Source organism: Macrotis lagotis, chromosome X, assembly GCF_037893015.1.
Source record: "Macrotis lagotis isolate mMagLag1 chromosome X, bilby.v1.9.chrom.fasta, whole genome shotgun sequence".
Lineage (NCBI taxonomy): Eukaryota > Metazoa > Chordata > Mammalia > Peramelemorphia > Peramelidae > Macrotis > Macrotis lagotis.
In genome coordinates, this window is record NC_133666.1 from 75,743,967 (window position 1) to 75,764,349 (window position 20,383).

At 40.7% G+C, this 20,383-nt stretch overlaps 1 protein-coding gene and 1 pseudogene across 3 annotated transcripts in view; one reads left to right on the forward strand and one right to left on the reverse strand.

Moving 5' to 3' along the window:
- KIF4A (kinesin family member 4A) overlaps positions 1-20,383 on the reverse strand; it is a 93,488-nt gene that overhangs the window by 794 nt on the left and 72,311 nt on the right. For 2 of the 3 annotated variants that reach the window (XM_074208354.1, XM_074208352.1), the window contains 9 exons: positions 15,543-15,637; positions 13,425-13,554; positions 10,031-10,201; positions 9,703-9,810; positions 8,086-8,163; positions 7,623-7,721; positions 6,899-7,063; positions 2,604-2,720; positions 133-255 (listed from right to left, as the gene is read on the reverse strand). In XM_074208354.1, coding sequence (XP_074064455.1) covers positions 133-255; positions 2,604-2,720; positions 6,899-7,063; positions 7,623-7,721; positions 8,086-8,163; positions 9,703-9,810; positions 10,031-10,201; positions 13,425-13,554; positions 15,543-15,637 — 1,086 coding nt within the window. The remainder of the gene's footprint in view (positions 1-132; positions 256-2,603; positions 2,721-6,898; positions 7,064-7,622; positions 7,722-8,085; positions 8,164-9,702; positions 9,811-10,030; positions 10,202-13,424; positions 13,555-15,542; positions 15,638-20,383) is intronic. The other variant, XM_074208355.1, reaches the window with a different exon arrangement.
- LOC141503157 (large ribosomal subunit protein eL6-like) lies at positions 786-1,447 on the forward strand (annotated as a pseudogene).

Here is a 20,383-nt window from a genome sequence, read left to right on the forward strand (position 1 = left end):
CTGCTCTATGCACAAGTCACTCCAATGGGCTTCATTTTGAGTTCAAATGCCAACACTTTGACATGACCATCCCTTCCTGACACTACCTCACCGTAAGTCCTGCCAGGCTGAATTTGTTATGGCAGCTCCTACCTTGCTACTGGGAGTTGCACAGACAGGATTGAAGAAGTTCAGTCCTGCGGTTACTTCTGTGGGATCCTCCAGCTTGAAGGAACCTTCAGAGTCCTGTATATTTTCTGTACTGCTGGACATATCCTGAGAGATGGACAGGCAGATTGCCATGGTGAGAAGATCTGGTCTACTCCTCCAAAACCATTTAGAAGCAGAGTGCTTGCCCAGCATCATGCAGGGCTAGGTATATAGGTGTTAGCCTTGAAGAGGTATCAGTGTTAGCCAACCCATTTTTTTTCCTGACAGAGAGGAAAGACAACTGCTTCAAGTGCATCCGACGATTTTTGACACAGAGAAAGAGAAATATGAGATTACAGAGCAGCACAAGGCTGATCAGAAAGAAGTGGACTCTCATTTAGCACTGAGATTCTATTTCCGTCTTAATTGCTCAGCTCTTTCCCCTTCTCTCAAGATGGTGGACAACCCCCCCCCCCAAAGCCTCCAAAGGAAAAGAAGGTCAGAAAGGAAAAAAAGGAAAGGAAGGCCAAAAAAGGAAGATGGTGCTGAAAAGGTGGTGAAAAAACCTCGAAAGCATTGCAGTCGAAACCCAGTCTTGGCCCGAGGGATTGGCAGATACTCCAGGTCTGCAATGCATTCCCGCAGAGCCATGTACAAGCAGAAATATGCTGCACCAAAAACCCAGATTGAAAGGAAAAAGAAAGACAGGGTGCCTGCTACTATCTCAAAGCCAGCTGGTGGTGATAAAAATGGAGGAAACTGAGTGGTAAAGATTCGTAAAATGCCCAGGTATTACCCTACTGAAGATGTGCCGAGAAAACTCCTAAGCCATGGCAAAAAACCCTTCAGCCAGCATGTGAAGAAACTTCACTCTAGCATCACCCCAGGCACAGTTCTGATTATGCTCACTGGCCGCCACAGGGGCAAATGTGTGGTTTTCTTGAAGCAGCTGGCTAGTGGTTTGCTACTGGTGACTGGACCTCTGACCATCAATCAGGTTCCTCTATGAAGGACCCATCAGAAATTTGTCATTGCCACCTCTACTAGGGTTAACCTTTCTGGTGTAAAAATTCCAAATCATCTTACTGATGCTTACTTTAAGAAGAAGAGGCTCCGTAAACCCAGATACCAAGAAGGAGAGATTTTTGACACAGAGAAAGAGAAATATGAGATTACAGAGCAGCACAAGGCTGATCAGAAAGAAGTGGACTCTCGGCTCCTGCCCAAACTCAAGAAAATTCCTCAGCTCCGCGGTTACCTGTGTTCTGTATTCTCTCTCTCCAATGGAGTTTATCCTCACAAATTGGTGTTTTAAATGCCTTGCAGAGAACTCTTATTAAAATATTTGGAATAGTGAAAAAAATGACTTGCTCATCCCCATTAAGGATTCCAGTGCAAGGACCAGGAGAGGAGACTTGCATGATGACCTCCATGTTTCCAATGCAAGGCTGAAACTGACCTGGTATCAGCAGCTTGACGCATGTGGGGGGCCACTGAAAGGTCAGCCATCATTACTTTGGTTCTCCTCTTTAAGCTTTGGGCTCGCTGGCTCCCCAGATGAACATAAGTATTTAGTGTAGCACTGCATCAGGTCCAGAGTTTTAAGATAGATACCAGCAAGAACACCTCTACTCTCTCTAGCTGGGACATTATTGCTTGGCTCTCAGAAATGCCAGCCAGCAGGCTTGAACTGGGCCAGCCAGTGTCTATATTCCTGACAGAGGCAGCATGCTTAGATGGCCTCTCCAATTTTTCAGTTCCAAGTCGAGGATTCTGGACTTAGGAAATGCCTGCCCTTTCTAGCTTTTGAGTCACTTAACCTCAAGGTAAAACAGGGATAGATATGGACCTACTTCAGGAGGCTGTGGGGAAGATTGGACTTAGGAAACCTTCAAGTCCTATGGAAGTGAGAGGACTAAGTAAACTCCATTCCACCCAGGCAGGGATTTCATTTATCAAGACTTGGCTTCTTTCTAGCACCCAGCTCAGGGCCTTCTACAGGCAAAAACTTGAATGATCTGCATCATCATAAGGATACTCCCAATTTGGGAAAAGGGTGGTACAAAGTGCCCCACTTGGGTAACAGAACTGGTTGAATATTTGAAAAAACCCCAAGGGACTACAAGGTTTCTGAGGAAGAAACTTAGAGGAGGTTAACGTTGAGGGAGGAAGATTGGAATAAACTGTTCCCTTCTCCCCCCACCTCAGGAGGGGGTACGGGGAGAGTAGAACTCTCATGGCTGTGTTGGTTAGTTTAGCTGAACTGACCTTTTCTCTTCCTTTAATTCTTGGTTACAAGGGCTCAATGGGAGGGGAGAAGAAAGGGACAGATTTGGAAATGAGTGTTATGAGTGAAAACAAAGAGATCAATAAAAATAAATATTTTTGAAAAAGAATGTTCAGCTAGGAGGGCAGGGTAAATAGGAGGACTGGGTGAGAGCAAGGGGGGGTCAAAGGGCAAAGAGCATACTCACCACTGGCTGTTCCCGGTTCCGGCACTTTTCAGGATTGCAGCTACAGTCCTCTCCACAGTTTGCCTTTTGTTTCCTGCATCCACACTGTCTGTTTCCACACCAGCCCTTGCAGGAGCACTGTGAAACAGAAGAGAAGAAACTGAATTAGAAGAGATCAGCAAGTAGAGGGGGCTTCCAGTGTTCCTTCTGGAACTGGTTCCTAGGCTTCAAATCCCCCCTGATTATGCTGCCTTTAAAACAATGGAGTACCTAGGTACCAGTTAGAAGGTACCACATCTTCACAATTGTGAAGCTAAGACTATCAATCCATCGATCATTAAACACATTTACATCTGTCAAACACCCACTAAGGAAGGGCCAGGCACCCTGAGGTGCTGAGGATACTGCTTGTTCTTTGTTTTCAAAGAGGACCAGTGTCATCATAGGTGAATTCATTTGAAGTATGGCTGCACTGCACAAAGTCATCATCCTCACTCTCTTTTCTAGAATCATGACGGCCAGGGGCAGGACAAAAGTCAGAACGACTGGAGATGGCCAGGGATGCAGGCGATGACCCTGGCTCCTTTGATGTCTGATCCAGCTCTAAGCCCCTGGAGTACCTGCTTCAGTCACCTTCATGGCCATTGGACAAGTTCTTCTCATCCATCTGTTCCACCAGGGCAAGTCTTCACTTGCTTGGAGTAGACAACTCCCTAACTCACCATCAGGTTTGAGGCCCGTCTGTTTACCCTCAACCTGATTTAGCCTGTCAGCTGAGACAGTTTTACTGGGCTGTGGCTGCTATACCCAACTCCAGTTTCTTAGGTCACAGGTGGCCAGCAAAGGTGGATGAGAAGCCTTCCCAACAGAGAGGCTAGTCCTCCTAAACAATAAGTCCTCCTTGCAATGAACTCTCATTTTAATAGGGGAGACAAGGACATAAAAAAATATACACATCATAAATATACAGTGAACCAATGCTAAATCTTCAATATAAGGTAGTTTGGGAGGGATAGCATGAACTAGCAGTTGGAAGGAACAGAAATGGCTTCCTGGAGAAGATGGTGTAGAGAAGATAAGGAAGAAGCGAATTCCACGTCTGGGGGAAGAATTGGTACAAAGACCCAGGGGTGGGAAAATGGAGTATCATGTCTGAGGAACAGAGAGAAGGCTGATGGGACTGGAGGACAATGTGGGAGAGAGGACCAGTCAGTAAGGATGGGCAAAGAAATTGAGGCCAGGTTGTTGAAGGTTTTAAAAACTAAATAGGCATCTCTACTTTATTTTGGAGGCAAAAGGAAGCCTCTGGAACTGGTTTCAGTAGAATTTGAGTTTAAGGAATTTGACTTTGGCATCAGAACAGAGACTTCCCTGAAGTGGAGCTTTATAGCCAGGGGTGACACAGGACAGAGAGGAACTGAGGCTGGAGATCTAGAACTGCATAAAGATGGTAGTGAAAAATCTAAGGGAGCTGATAAGACGATCAAAAGAGAAAATAGAGAGCTCAGAAAAGAGAAGAGGACCTGGGAAAGGACCTTGGCAAACATGCACAGTTAAAGAGCATGATGGGGATAATAAGCCAGCAATAGGAGAGATGAGAGAGTATCCAGGAGGTGAAGGTGGTTAACAATGCCAAATTCAGCAAATAGGCAGAGGATGAGGATGGAGAAATTATCTGTCAGAGCTGGCAATTAAGAAAACATTCGAAACTTTGAAGAGCAGTTTCAGTTGAGTGAAAAGGTCAAAGGCCAGTCAGCAAAGACATGAAGGAGTGAAAAGGAAAGGCAAAATGATCTATTTCAGCTACTATAAGACCAGAGGCCAAACAAGAGACTCTATTTAAGGCAGAAGAGCAGGATTCTGGACATCGCAGTTCATTTTGCCTCAATGCTGCATCCTCAAGAATGGGGAAAAAAGCTATGCCATTCAGGAGCCTGGAAGTTCAGTTTAAGGAGCATTTTCCTCCCTTCCCTTTCCAGTCTTCTAGAAACAAATGGGGAAATTCCCTCATCTTAGTCCAAACTTCTTCCTCTGAATCCTCCACCTCCAGGTTTTCTTGCATAGTCCCATGAGTTGGTAGAAGACAGAGAAAAAGAACCCCAGGTATGTGTTGGGCTTATGTACCTCAGTTCTCCTTTATAAAGCAAGGATAAGAATATCTTCAAAGTACTTAATAGTTGCCTGGAAGAAAGGTGTGCCAAGTGCCATCCCAGGGACCCTGCTTTGAAACCTATTAGAGAGTACATGCTCTAACCTAGTCTTACTTAGATTCACAGAATGTAAGAGCCAGAGGGGATCTACTCCAAGCCCCTCATTTTATTGACAAGAAAGCAATGGCTCAACAGTGTGGGTGGGCAGCCTCAGCCCTATTACTTATTACCTCGGATTACAGGCAAGTCACTGGAGTTTTGAGTTTCATTTTTTAAATCTACAAATCAAAGCTAACAATACCTATACTCCCTCTACTATATCCATTATCTATTATCCATACTCAAGATCACTGAGGAAAGAGGTGGTAGAGCCAAAAGAACTCAAGTCTCTTGGTGCACTTTCTTCTTTTTTTTTTTGCAAGGCAATGGGGTTAAGTGGCTTGCCCAAGGCCACACAGCTAGGTAATTATTAAATGTCTGAGGCCGGATTTGAACTCAGGTACTCCTGACTCCAGGGCCGGTGCTCTGTCCATTGCGCCACCTAGCCACCCCGGTGCACTTTCTACTACCCTACACTGTCTGTTCATTAACAGCTTTTGGTCACAGGCAACATGGCTAACATGGAGCAGCTAGATGGTTCAGTGGATAGAGTGCTGGGTCTGGAGTCAGGAAGACCTGAGTTCAAGTCCAGCCTTTGACATTTCCTAGTTGTGTGATGCTGGGCAAGTCACTTAAATTCTGTTCTCTAGAGAAGGAAATGGCAAACCACTCCAGTATGTTAACCAAGAAAATCTCATAGATGGTATGGTTCATGGAGTCACAAAGAGTTGGGTATGATTGAATAACAACAACCATAATAAAAACAACATGGCTAAAGGACAAACTGGGCTCTGGAGGTGACTTTGGATAAGTCACCAATTTAATAATTATTCCATCCAGGTTCCTTTAAAAAAAAAATACAAAACCCTACAGAATACACCCTATGTTGAAGTCACCGAAAAGAGAAAACCTAAAGTTCTGATACCCCTTTACTAAACAACCAGGCCTCTAGTGTCCTCTAGTACTCAATTTGCTGGGCCTCCTTCATGTGACCTTTTGGCCTGGCACACTTGGCTCCTTAGTCGACAAAGACCGTAGCCTTCCAGTTTCCCTGGCTGTCCTGGGATGTCCTCACCATATCAACCTTTCCTCCTTTGGAACACCACAGCACTCACTGCTGGCCCCACATTCTTCCCATTCCAACCCCATCTGGTTCCAAGTTCTAGAGCTGCTTTAGTTACTCTCACCATATAACTACACTTAAGTGTTTTAAAAACTATTGAGCTCCTCAAAGATGGGGATAGTGAGTTGGATTCCCACTATACACTCCAAGTGATGTTCAATAAAGGGTGACTAACAGAAAGATCCTAGACTACAGGAGTCTGGTATAAATGCTTCCAGCTTTTGTCTGGCATTGTGGGAATTGGACAAGGAGCTGATTGCTGTGGAAATGAAGCAGCCTCCCAGAAAGACAGCTGTTTTCATGAGGGTCAGCAAGAAGAGAGTGAACTATGCCTCATGGATAAAAGGAAGGCCGAGCAGCCCTACTGACAACGAGGAAGAGAAGTAGCTGCTAAGTGGACAAAGGAGAGGCTCCAAATGATCTTCAAACTCTCAAAGCTATTAAGTATACTAATTTGGCAAACATGGATTATGACTGCACAAAGGATGTTACACTGACAAGTCTGATTTTTTTCTGAATGGTCTCAATCTGCTATATGAATTCATGATTTGCTATTCTTTTGAAGTCAGTCTTCTCCTTCATCCAAAGATGGAGAATCAACGGGGGGGGGGGGGGGGGGGGAAGAATTGGGTGGAAAAGAGAAGGCTCCTGCCCAAGTTCTGATTTGACATTTTCAAATCAGCCTCAGTGTAACCATGTGGAACATCTATTTAGACCTTCAACTACAACTTGAAGGCAACTAACAAGTCAATTCTTCCACATGAGTCCCAGGCTCTGTAGAGCTGGTTAATAACTCCTCTGGGAGAGCTAGGGTCTCTTAACAGAGTTCTAAGAGAACACAATAATGGGGAAATTTGGCTTGGCTCAGCCCCAGCTGAGATGCTTCATGTTTTGAAAGCCAGGATCAAGGACTGTGGCCAGAGAGTTAGGGAAGTGGCTCTCACCCCTTGCATGCTCTTCTTGGAACCTTTGACTAATGCTTTTGGCTTCCACTCATCATCATCCTCATCGTTATCAGCTTCACTCCCAGAGGGCTCTGTATTAGATTTTAGATCCTCAACTTCCATGGTTTGTAACTGCTTTTCTTTAGCTAGACGGGAAGGTCTTGGCTAAGAAGAGAGAAGGTTAGAGTTATTATATATTTAAGATTAAACTAAATAAATAGGCGCCATATCCTTTCTGGCAGCTGTTACTAGCTACATTGAGGGGAATGTCTTTGTATTCCCTCAAGTATATTTTATTAGGCTTCAGCAGCTAGGATAATTCTGCTTTAATCTTTGGTCTCACAGAATCCTAGATGGAATGGAAAGGGGAGACTGAGAAATCTGAGGGAGTACTGAATGAGCTATGAGATAAGAGTCTCTAAATAGACAGCTGAATAATATTTCTTTTTCCTCCTCTTTTTCTTCCTCCTCTTCCTCCTCCTCCTCCTCCTCCTCCTCCCCTCAGAGACTGTGATGGAGAATTCCTCTGCAAGCACTGCTCCCACCCAAAACTTGTGGGGATGGCAGCAGTCAGCTTTCTCCAGATTCGTGACACTGGGCTACATCATAGATTGTGGAAGGTGTTTTATGAAAAAGGAGTTCTGGGACTCTCCTAGCAAGTTTAGAAGCTACCATACCAGGGGTGTCACAAAGTCAGGATGGTATCCCTGACTGGCTATTGTACCTTGGGTGGGATATACTCAAAGGAAGAATCTGGAGATAGAGAGGCAGCTTTTGGAATATGAAGTTTCTGTGCACTGACGACTTGGATTAGGTTCAGTTTCTGTTTGAAAAGAAAGACAAAACCCCAGATGAAGAGTTGGGCAGCTTTTGAGTACAAAGCCAAAATAAAAATCATTCAGTCTAAAGTGAGTTCTGCCCTCCTTACTTTTTTAATCATGGAAAAGTTATGACAAGGCCACAGCAAAATAAGTTGAAGGCCTTCCCCTTTCCTAGATAGGTATCAGATTTGAACAGTAGCAAATTCCAATTCTCATTTGCTCCATTATGAAATATATATGATCTAGAAACTCCAAACACAGCTCAAAGTGGAGTCATATGATCATATTGAGGGTTATTCTTAATGAATTTCCTCTTCAGCAGCAGCCAGGTCTCCCCAGATCTTACCTGTCGGGGGGGCATCTCACCTGCTTGATGGATTCATTCTCCTGAAGAAGCTGCTGGTTTTGCTCACACACTTCTCGCATCTTTCCAAGTTCTTCATCCTATTTCCAGGGTAGGTTGGGTTATCTGGACTGCCAAACAACTCGTATGGAGAAAACCCACTGCTACAAGGCTGCTAGTTATTTTACAACAGGCAACAGAACCAGCAAAAAGCTCTTATTCTGGCTTCGGCAGCAGTGGCAGTTAGTCCATTGCTCTCAGAAGCCTTGACTTCAATACTGGCAGCCATATAACTTTCTACTGCCTAGCCCTGAGAAGGATGCATCTGCTGTTCTTGACTGTGTTCCAGCCTTGTTTTCCCCTTATCAGAATGAATGAATGAGGAGGAGGGAGGAGGAAGAGGAGGAAAAGAAGATGAAGAAGAAGGTGAAGACTCAGTTTTGTTTTTTGAAGCCTAGAGAAACTGTTTCACAGCCTCAACTGAGGGAGCAACCAAATTTCACATTGTACCTCAGTGGGGAGAGAGATTCAAAGAAACCCAAACAATAAATTCAGGTTAGGGGAGATAGTTTAAATTGGGAAGAAGTTAGGCACTTCAACATGTCACTGCAGGTTGTGGTGTTCCTAAGCTCTGGAAGAGATTCAAAGGCATTTTGCAAACATGTTGGGTCCTAGGTAAGAGCCAGTTTAGAAATATGGAGTCGCAATGCAACTCTTAGGTGACTGTTGGATGATCTAATTTGCTGAGCAATTACAGTCCCACTGTCCTTCATCCTAGAGGTGGCTGTACTTCAGTAGATTTTGTGTGCTAGCATAGTAAAATGCTAATTAGGTGATGCTGCTGGGCCTGGCTGGCCTCGGGGACAGTTCAGTACTATTGATTATTCCCAAAGGTATTCACTAAGTCCAGAAGCTGGCTGGCTAAACCAAGGTAGAGTAGTGACAGTCAAGGGAAAACAGATCCTCAAGGATAATGAGGAGGAAAGGCAAGTAAAATCTGGTCAAAGACAGTTGATGTGGTTAGTATCAAAGGACTCCATGTGGACCATTGAACAACTCATGTGGATAACACCTCACTGCTACAAGGCAAACCAGGCAATGGAACCAACAGGAGCAATGAACGCTAGTCTTTTGCCCATTGCTTTAGGGTTAGGCTGCACAGACACCTTGAAATCCAACTCCAGTCCTTGAGGAGCTTATATTCTAAGTGAGGAGACCAGGTGTGCACAAATAAGTTTGTTCAACTTCACTTAAGGAGAGAGAACACACTAACAGGCTGAGGAGGGATTCTAAGAGGTGGAGGTGAGAAAGGAGTGCAGAAAATCAAATGAAAAAATAGGGGTGGGGTAGGGATAGCAAGCAATTGAGTTTGACTTCTATCAAGTGGAATCATTCAGTTTTACTTAATTGCTTTGAGGATATGACTTTGTCAGGACTTGGTTTGTGTATTTCCTGGTCTTTCATCAAAATAAACTTGTATTCATAAAAAAAAACAAGAACCACTGTAGTAGAAGCTACTATGAGAACATACAAAAGGGTACCTACTTACAGTTAGATCTTATCGAGGAAAGAAAGCATTGATCTCATTCCAGCTAAGCCTGTGGACCTCAGCCTTATGGCCGGCCACTTTTTCACAGTACCTGAAACTTGAGCCGGTCATACAGCTGCTGGTTCTGTTTGCTGATGGAGTCTTCTTCCTGGGTTTCTGCTGACTGGGTATGCTGCAATTGGCTAAGAAGATAGAGAACCTAGAGAAAGACAAACCCTCAATGGTACATGGTTCACAGATCAGAAATGTTAAATGGGTTGTGTCCAAAGAAATAAAGTAATTTGATCAGGGATAAGGGATAAAAAAACCACTGTCTTTTGGAGAGAAATAGCTACAGGAAAGAGGCAAAAGCATGATGTGGGATCAGTCCAAAGAGCACAGTGGCTCCGGAGGAGGGTATTTCCAGAAGGCTACTTCACCTTTTCTTGATGTTGTTGTTCTAGCTTCATCAGCTCCTGCTGAAGTTCACTCTCTACTTCAGCAGTGTGATTCCGTTCTTCAAAGAGCATCTTTTGCAGGTCAGAAAGGTTGTCCTTGCTCTGTTTCAAGTCACTTTCAAATTTGCTGACCTGTACTTTAGAAGAAATCAGCTAGAAGGAACACAAGAAGATTTATAAGTCCAGAGAACTCCTCTTTTATGTGCTAGGCCGGGCAATCACCATTTTCCTAAAATGAGCAACGAGTATGGATGTCCTTTAGTCCAAGTCCATCAACTTGGCTAGGGCATCGTCAACTGAAATCTCTGAAGACTACAAAAATTCTCTAGAGGGTTGCAATGTTGCTTCAGGGAAACCAGGTACAGCATCTCACAAGTCTGACACCCAACGAGTTAAGGCAAATTCTCCTGCTCAATTGTGTGCCAATTCACTCTATGCTCCCTTCTGCTCGCATGTTAAAACATGCATGGGTTGGCCAAGATTGCATAAATGGGTCTGGTCCACACATGTTTCTTCAGGGCTATCATAAATCCTACTTCACTTTTACTTCAGGGCCTCTACTGTGAATTGCAAAAGTTTATAACTTTAATCAGGATTCTTTCACGTGATTAAATTGATTCATCCAAACCAATCAATATTAAATAAACATTTATTAAGAGCTGATTAACTGCCAGACGGATTAAGAGCTGATTAACTGCTTAATGGATAGGGATAAAAAACAAGAGCAAAAAAATCTGCTGATCTTATGGAGTTGACATTCTAATGTAAGAGATTATATATTGCAACCAGTGTATGATGGGACAAAAAGGAAAGAGCTCCTGCAGAAGCTGAATCTTAAAGGAAGTGAAGGAGATGGAATCAGTTTGGGAGGGAAGAGCAAGCCAGGCATGGGGGACTATTAGTGCTAAGGAATGTACTGTCCATGGATAGGTATGCACAAGCTACTATAGAGGTGAGGGAAAGTAACCTTAGAAGGAAGTAAGAAACCCTCTTGGGGGAGGTGGCACTTGAGCTCAGTCTTTTTTTTTTTTAATTTAAGCTTGTTTTTTTCCCCAATTCCACGCAAAGATAGTTTTCAATATTTGTCTTTTTGTAAGCTTTTGAGTTCCACATTTTTCTCCCTTCCTCTCTTCCCTCCCTCACTCCACAACAGTGAGTAATCTGATATAGGTACAAACATGTTAAACATATTGCCATATTAGTTATGCTGTGAAAGAAGAGTAAGAACTGAAGAGAAAAAACACCATGAGAAAGAATGAAAAACAAAACAAGTTTGAAAAAGTGAACAGTCTGCTTTGGTTTGCATTCAGATTCCACAGTTGTTTATCTGGATGTCAATGGGTATTTTCCATCACAAGTCTTTTAGAATTGTCCTTGATTATGCAACTGCTGAGAGGAGCTAAGTCTATCATAGTTGATCATCTCACAGTGTTGCTATTAATGTGTATGATCTTCTCCTGGTTCTGTTCCCTTCACCCATTGAATTCAGTCTTAAAGGAAGCCAGAGGCTCTAAGAGACAGAAGTTGGAAGACAGAGAACGTCAGGCATGGGGGAAAGTGGGCATAAAGACAGGATATGGAGTGGCCTGTGCAAGAAATTGCAACTGAGCCAGTGTGGACCCATTGTAGGATGCATGGAGACGAGAGAATTTTGCAGAATAGGGAATGCAGGAAGGATCTACTCTGTGAACAGCCTGAAATATCAAACAAAGGATCTTTGATACTGGAGGCCACATATCATTGAGGGCATCTGGGTAGAGACCAGCTTGGAGAGTAGCCTGAGTCAGGGACACCAAATAGAAAGCTATTGCAGTAGGTTCAGCTTGAGCTGGGAAGTCAAGTGAGGGGAACATATAAAAGAGGATACAGGGAGAAACATTATGAGATCTGGCAACCAGTTAGCCATGTGCAGTGTAAATCAGTTGGAGGACCCTCGTGGTCTTCAGCAGTAACAGAGAAGCTCAGAAGAAGGGAGGCTTTGGGCACTTAGTGGGGAAAGAGTGAAAGGCCCAATGATTTTGAGTCCCTTAAGGATCAGGCAGCTGTGATCTGGGATGAGAGTTCAGAGAGAAGACTAGGGGATTAGAGATCTGAGAATCAATTGCACAGAGATAATGGAATCCACAGGAACTTCTGAGATCACAAATAGAGTCAGTACAGAGTAAAAAGAGAAGAGTGCTTAGGACAGAGTCTAATAAGGGGGAAAACCACACCAACTGGTGGTACGGACACAACAGTGGATAAAATATGGAGAAAGATATGGCAAAAGACAGACAGAGAACCAAGAGAGGAAAGGAGAAGGCTTCCAGGAAGGAGAAGGAGGTAAACAGTATCCAAAGCTGCAGAGAGGCCAAGAAAGGTAAGAAGAGGGAAGAGGGTCTTAGATTTGGTCATTAAGAAATCACTGAAGGGCAGCTAGGTGGCGCAGTGGATAGAGCACCGGCCCTGGAGTCAGGAGTACCTGAGTTCAAATCCGACCTCAGACACTTAATAATTACCTAGCTGTGTGGCCTTGGGCAAGCCACTTAACCCATTTGCCTTGCAAAAACCTAAAAAAGAAATCACTGAAGAGAGTAGTTTTAGCATAAAATGATGAGGTTGTAGAGTATTTAGAATAGAGGAGAGGAGAGGAAGTATAGATAGTTGAGAATATGAGCAGAAATACAGGTCAACAGCTAGCAGGCATGGTATTAATTTTGTATTGCAGCATCTAGTATTTTTGAAGCATGGGGGAGATATAGTTGTGCTTCGAGGCAGCAGGGAAGGTACCCAAAGGGAGAAATTGAATGAAGATGACAGTGGAGGAAATCTGCTGGAAGAGGTTGGATGGGAAGAGATTACATATCAAGGACTTGACCTTGTGGAGAAAACCAGAAATTTACAAATGGCGATGATACTCCTAATGATTGTTTCACTCTTCACTCATTTCATTTCTAAATGAGGTGGTACAGGTGGTACTGATTTAACCAAATCAATTTGTACCTTCTCCTGTGGCAATTTAAGCTCTTACCTGCTATTTGGACCTCAGATATAATGGAACAGGAGATTAGAATTTCCTCCTTAGATTGGGCTTGCAGGTATGCCATCTCTTCATCAGGCCAGGAATCTAGAACTTTTTCCCTTGGAAAAAACCCCAAAGCCTAGATTCTTATTGTCCATGAAAGGCCCAGAACTGCTGACATTGCCCTGCCTCTAGTACATCACTCTGACCGAGGTTAATTCTCTTACTTCTCTCTCTCTGGCTTTCCCCTGACTACTAATCTGATTTGTTGGTCTCATATTGAAGTCTAGCATGACAAGTAAATGAGCTCCCAGGTCCACATGCTCTCTCTAGTCAAATGTCCATGCCCTCAGCTCCCAGGACAGAGAAGCTCACCTCTCCTATCAAATACTTGAGAGCGCACTTGGCCTCCAGGATAGTGGCGATATTTTCCCAGCGGTGCTTTGTTCTATCTTCATTATCTGCATCCAACAATTTCTGTTGGAGATCAGCAATTTGGGCGCTCCTTCAGGAAAAGAAACAATGACTCTCACTACTAGGTTGTTAGAAGACTAAGAAGAAGAGAGCTTAGGGAGGCAGCACACCAAAATGAAAGGGATATTGAACTTGAAGTCAGGGAGACCTGGGTTCAAATCCTTCTTCAGCAAGGACTAGCTGGGTGATTGAGTCACTGAAGCTCTTGTCAAATGGGAATGATGAACTTGACCTCTAAGGGAATCTAAGATCCCTTTCAGGTCTGTGAATTTATGAGCACTGAAGAAGCGCTTCGGAAACAATCCATGAAATCAAAGAAATATATGGGTGTGTGTGTGTATGCACACACACACACACACACACACACACACACACACACACACACACCACACTTTGGATGAATTCATTAAGGCGAACTTTTAAAATGATACAAATTCTTTTTGCAATGAATAGGATGTTATTTCTTTATAAACTTTCAATTATCACTTGCCACATTAACTTGGACTAAGACCAAGCCACACAAGCATACAAGGCTGGGCCGAGAGATATAACAGAACTGCCCACCTGTGGGATTGGAATTCAATAACTAAGGTTTTCTGCTTGCCCTAAGGGCCCCAGTGTTATTGTAGGTGCAAATTGACTGGGGACCAGTCTGACATAACACAAACCCCAACAGTGCCAAAAGAACTGAATTTGGAAGCAGAGACATTGGGTTTGAATGTGGTTTCTGGCACTTACCAGCTGTGTGGTCCCTTGGGCAAATTATTTCCCCTCTCCAGGCCTCAATTTTTTTCTCTCAACAATTTCTAAGGATCTTTACAGTACTAAATCCTTAGGTCTCCAAGACAGTCTTGGTAATGATCCCAAGAGTTTTTTGGATAAATGTGGTTGGACCAGAAAACCTCCTAATTTTATTGAACCCTTTTCCACTTAGCTCAGTGGGTAACTTCTGATGTGAATTGTACCATCAGGAGAGAATGAAGCCCACTAATTCTCTAGCCCTTCAATAACATACCAATGAACACCTCAGCTCGTAGAGATAATTCAATTGTGGGTTAGTCAGGTGTTGTAGGGGATACAAAGAAAGAGAAGACATTGTCTCTTCACTTAGAAAGCAAAATTGAGGATTTCAGGTAGGAAATATAAAAGCACATGAAATAATTAGTAAAGATATTTAAGTTGATAAAGAACACATGACAAAAAATATATTCTTCTCAAGTACTTGGACCCAGGATCAAAGAAGCAGTGTTAATTGACTTCAACTTTTGTTGGATTTCCCTACTCTCTTCCCTTTCTTCTGAACTTCCTATAATTTAGCACTTAATGTTCCTCCCATACTTCAAAACCCAGTTCAAGACTCATCTTTGGCAGGAAGCCATCCAGCTCTCTTCCTGCATTGAGTTACTTTTACAGGCCTTCAATTACTCTTCAGAGCAAGGCCTATTCCATCTCTTCTTGCTCTCCTCATACTCATTGTTTCAGGAAAACCAGGCACTCAAATATTTATGATTTATAAATTCATCCCAAGAAAAGAAGCAGGGGGCACTGCTAGGAGATGTTATATGCTACCCTTTTTAGCTTTAAGTCTACAATCCTAAGTAAATTTAAAAAATTATCAATCATAGAAATTCTTCCAGGTTTCAAGTTAATGTGACTGCAGAAATCATATAGCACACAGCACTAGTCTAGAAGACTTGGGTTCTAGTTTCGGCTCTATCACTAACTTGGACAAGTAACTAGAAAAGTAAGGATTGTATGACATCATCTTTAAAGGTCCCATACAATATTGGGTTCCAGAGATATTCTACTCTCACTCCTTTAACTATTTTCAAGGATTCAGGTTGTTGTTGAACTAGCTCTACATTTCAGAGATGCTGTGATCTTCCACCTTTACAAATGGGACCTTTCATATAAAAGCTGTTGAACTGATTTATTAATTCCATACAACCAGAAGAAATCTAGATTCCAACTTGAAACTAACTGTGAATCTTTAGAACATTTTAGGAACAATACTCTTACCTGAGCTCCATCTCAGTCTCCAGGCTCTCTATCTTTTTCTGGACAGAATCATCTGGTTCACAACTTTGTAGATCAGCAAGTAAATACGTCCGCCTCTGTAGAGAAGGGTAGAGGGGTTAAGGGAGAAGAAGAAGTAGTGTCTTGCTCATTTATTGTACTTCATTGATCAAATGGGGCTACAAATCTTCAAGTGCTAGAAATCTATTATTATTATCTATTTCTTGACTTTGTCTTCAATTTTCAGATTCTTTTGCTAACTGCTTCTTAATACATTTTGAAATCTTAAGTAAGGAACATCTTTACCTTGAGCCCCACCCTACCAGACCCCCACCCCAGGTATCTTCTGAATATTCTTATGTTTGTTTCTTTATTTTTAATATCAATTTAATTTTATCCAGTTCTATAAAGAAATCTCTTGGCATTTTGATTGGTATTGAATTAAAAATACCAATGGATTTAGAGTGTCATTTTTTACTTTATTAATATGACTTCCCTTAAGGATTCCTCCAATTTAGATTTTTCCTTTATTTCAGTCATTACAATTTTACAATTGTGTCCATGTGTAATGGGGAAGCTAATACCTAAATAAGTGATATTTGTAAAGGGGGTTTTCTTGTTTATGATTTTAAAAAATTATGTTAATAAATAAGAATGTAAAAGATTATCATAGGTTAATCTTGTATCCTGCAACTTTGCTGAACTCATTTGCTGTCGCTATTAATTTTTTGATGGAGATAAATGGAGTTCCTAGATATATCATGTCAACTGTAAATAATATTGATTTCTCATTTCTAAAGCTGATTTGCCTAATAATTGTTTCTTATCTTATTGCAGTTTGAATACTATGTTAAATAAAAGCAGTGTAAATAGGCATCTTTGAGACTCATTTTTAGAGGGGATATTTCTCCACTACATATTATGCTGGCTTTTGGGTAAAGAGTCCTTTTTACTATGTTGAGGAAAGTGTGCGAGACTGTGTGTGTTTTAAAGCATAAAGATTGGATTTTATCAAAAGTTCTATTTCACCCTCTAATATAATCACATTTTGGGGGAGTTTTTTCCCCACCCCAATTTTTATGTGATATCATACTGAGTTTTCCTAATGTTGAACCAGTATTGTCTATCAAGTATAAACCCTGTTTGGTTATTATGAATATTTCTGAAGAAAAATTTTTTTTTTCCAGTATTAATAGTGTAGACTGTGACCTGGGCTCAATTATCAGAAGTAAATTTATTTAATTTATTATTTAATCTATATCTAAACCATTTCTAGCTTTGAGAGAGAGGTGGTGTAAATTGGCATCATGTCTTTCAACCTGACCCTCTGTTCCAAGACAATTTAAGGTAACACTTATGAAAATTCTGAACAAAAAAAGAGCAAAATACACTTTGGGACTAACATTTCAGAACTACATAGTGCCTTCTGGAATTACTTTCTTCAAGGATTGAAAAATGTTCCTTCCAGTGATCAAAATCTTAACTCTGAATACAAGAGGACACTGCTCTTGGTTAAGTTGTGGAACTAATCTTGGGCAATTAAGTAGAGAGAGAAAGGGTATGATATCTGGATAAGAGTTAAATTTGTTAATCATCATTAATCTATTTCAAGGGAAGAACCTTTATTTTTGCTCTTCTCTTCTTTGCTCTCAGGAAAAACCAAAAGTTTTAGACTGAAGAAATATTATTTTTAGAGAACAACTATGAACATATAAAATATTATAAGGAACTGTTAAAATTTTAGGAAGACGGGTCCAAGGATACACTAGATAAATGAGCACAGGATATAAACAATTTTCAAAAGAGGAAACACAAATCATTAACAATTTACTTGAGGGGTGGCTAGGTGGCATAGTGGATAAAGCACTGGTCTTGGAGTCAGGAGTACCTGGGTTCAAATCCGATCTCAGACACTTAATAATACCTAGCTGTGTGGCCTTGGGCAAGCCACTTAACCCCATTTACCTTGCAAAAAACTAAGAGAGATGAACAAAATTAAAAGAAAAAACAAAATATTTATTTAATAAATAAAGCTAGTTTAAAAAATCTACAGACTAGAGCAAGTAATTTGATTTATAAAAAAGGGAGAGGAAAATCAAGTTGTCAGTATGAAAAATGAAATAGAATAAATTAGTAGAAATTATATTGCCCAAATTATGCCAATAAAACTGACAATAAAATTAAAAATATTTGCAAAATTGATTAGATTAGCAGAGAAAACAGAAAATCATGAAGAAATGCCTAAAATAACCCAATTTTGGGGGAAAAAAATCAAGCAAATCCTAAATGAATTCTCAAAGAAAGAAATCCTAAAACTAGATAACAAATGAACAAGTGAATTCTATCAAAGACGCAAACAAAAATTAATTCTAGCAGTACATAAGCAATTTGAGAAATAGCAAAAGGAGGGGCCCTACCTTCTATGAAACAAAGATGGTCCTGATAGCTAAACAAGGGAGAGTTCAAAATGGAGAAAGAAAATTATAAACTGATATCCCTAAACAACACTAGTATAAAACTTTTAAATGTTAACAAAGAGATTATAGCAATGTCAAGAAAGATTATATACTCTGACTAGGTTGAATTTATACCAGGATTGCAGCTATCAGGAAAACTATCAACATAGTCGACTATATTTCATAACTAGAACAACAAATGGTTATTATGGTTATATCAATAGTAACAGAAAAGACTTTTGATGAGATACAACACCCACTTTAAAAAAAATCACAGGGATAAACAGACCTTTTCTTAATACGATAAATATTGTCTATCTAAAATGAATTGCCAGTATTATATATAATGGAGACAAACTAGTCTCAGTTGCTGGAAAAAAACCACATAAATTATTGACCTTTCTGCATATTACCAATAAAACCCAGCAGGAACGAAAAAGAGAAATTTCATTTAAATAACTAACTTGGGAATCTACCCGCCAAGAGACATACAGGAACCATCTGAATACAACTACAAAACACTTTCACCAGAAATAAAGAACTAAGTTATTGATGAAATATTACTCATGAATGTGCTAACAAAATCAACATAATCAAATGCTATCAAACTATCAAAAGATTACTTTATAGAGGTAGAAAAAATATTAAGATTCATCTGGAAGAATAAAAGGTCAGGATGCTCAAGGTAGAAGGAAGGAGAGTTGAGAAGTCAGTACCTGTTAAAAAAACTGTACTCCAAAGCAGAAATCATAAAATGATTTGGTATTAGTTAAGAAATGGAGAGGTTAATTTGGGGAACAGATTAAGAACAAAATCCACAGAAGTAAACAAGCACAGGATCTATTGGGGTAAGAATTCACTATTATCAAAACAGAAAACTGGACAAGATCTCTAGCTTACACCTTGTACCCAAATAAGTTCCAAATGGATACAGGATCAATCATGGCATTGTAAACAGATGATTAGGGGAGTGAGGAAAAATGACCTTTCAGAACTATGGCAAGGTGAAGAGTTCTTGCTCAAACAAGGGACAGAAAAGACTGCAGAGCATAAAATTATAGAGCTTTGGCACAAATAAAACCAACACACTTAAAATTAGAAGGGAAACAGATATTTGGAGAAAAAAAATTTGCAGGAAATTTCTCTGATAAGGATCTCATTTTTAATATAAGAGAAACTGATTTGAATTTATAATAAGAGAAATTCCCTAATTAGTAACTGGTTATAAGAAACAAACAAGCAGTTTTCTAAGTAAGCAATCCAAGTTATTGATAGCCATTTAAAAATATTCTGAATCATTAAAATTAGGGAAATGTAAATTAAAGCAAATCTGAAGTCCCACCTCAATCCTATTTGATTAGCAAAGTTGACAAAAAAGGAAAATGACATGTTGGAGAGGAAGTAGCTCTGTGAATTGGTCTAGCTCTTCCCTCCCCACCTATTAGGTCTATACCTCAGAGAGCTCAGAGTAAGGATTCACATGGACCAAAGAATCGCTAGAAGCTCTTTTGGTATTTACAAAGAACTAGAAAGAAAGGGGGATCTATCAGTTGGGCAATGGCTGAATCAATGAGGATAGATGAATTGAATGGAATACTATTGGGCTGTAAGAGATGGTGAAAGTCAGAAAAATAAATTTATTTTAAAAAAAGAAAAGAAAAATCAGCACTGTAAAAAACAACTTTGAAAGATTTAAGAATTCTGATTCATGAAATGACCAAACATGATGACAAAGGATTGATGATGAAGCATGCCACCTATCTCCTGACAGAGAGACGATAGACAGAGGGTGGAGACTGAGATGTAGTTTCTGGACATGGAAAATCCAGGAATTTATTTTGCTTTTCTTTCTTTCTTCTTGTTTTTCCTACCCCCTCCCTCCTGTCAAAAAAGCACAAATGTTTTGCATGATTTCCCATGTATAATTGATATCATATTGCTTGCCTTCTCTCAGTGGGTGCAACAAAACTACTGGCATGGCTGTGAAGAAACAGTCTGTAATTCATTGCTGATGGAATTGGAAATTTGCAGAATTTGTTTTGGACAGCAATTTGGCATTGTGCAATAGAAGCTAACAAAAAAATAACCATACCCTTTAACCTCATGATTCCATAGCTGGGAATATACCCTGAAAATATTATCTAAAACAAAATAAACTGAACTCACTCTTCAAGTTTTCATAGCAGCATTATTTGTAATTACAAGAAAAGGGAAGGGGCAGCTAGGTGGCGCAGTGGATAAAGCACCAGACTTGGAGTCAGAAGTACCTGGGTTCAAATCCGGTCTCAGACACTTAATAATTACCTAGCTGTGCAGCCTTGGGCAAGCCACTTAACCTCATTTGCCTTGAAAAAAAAAACCCTAAAAAAAAAGGAAAGAAATCTAATG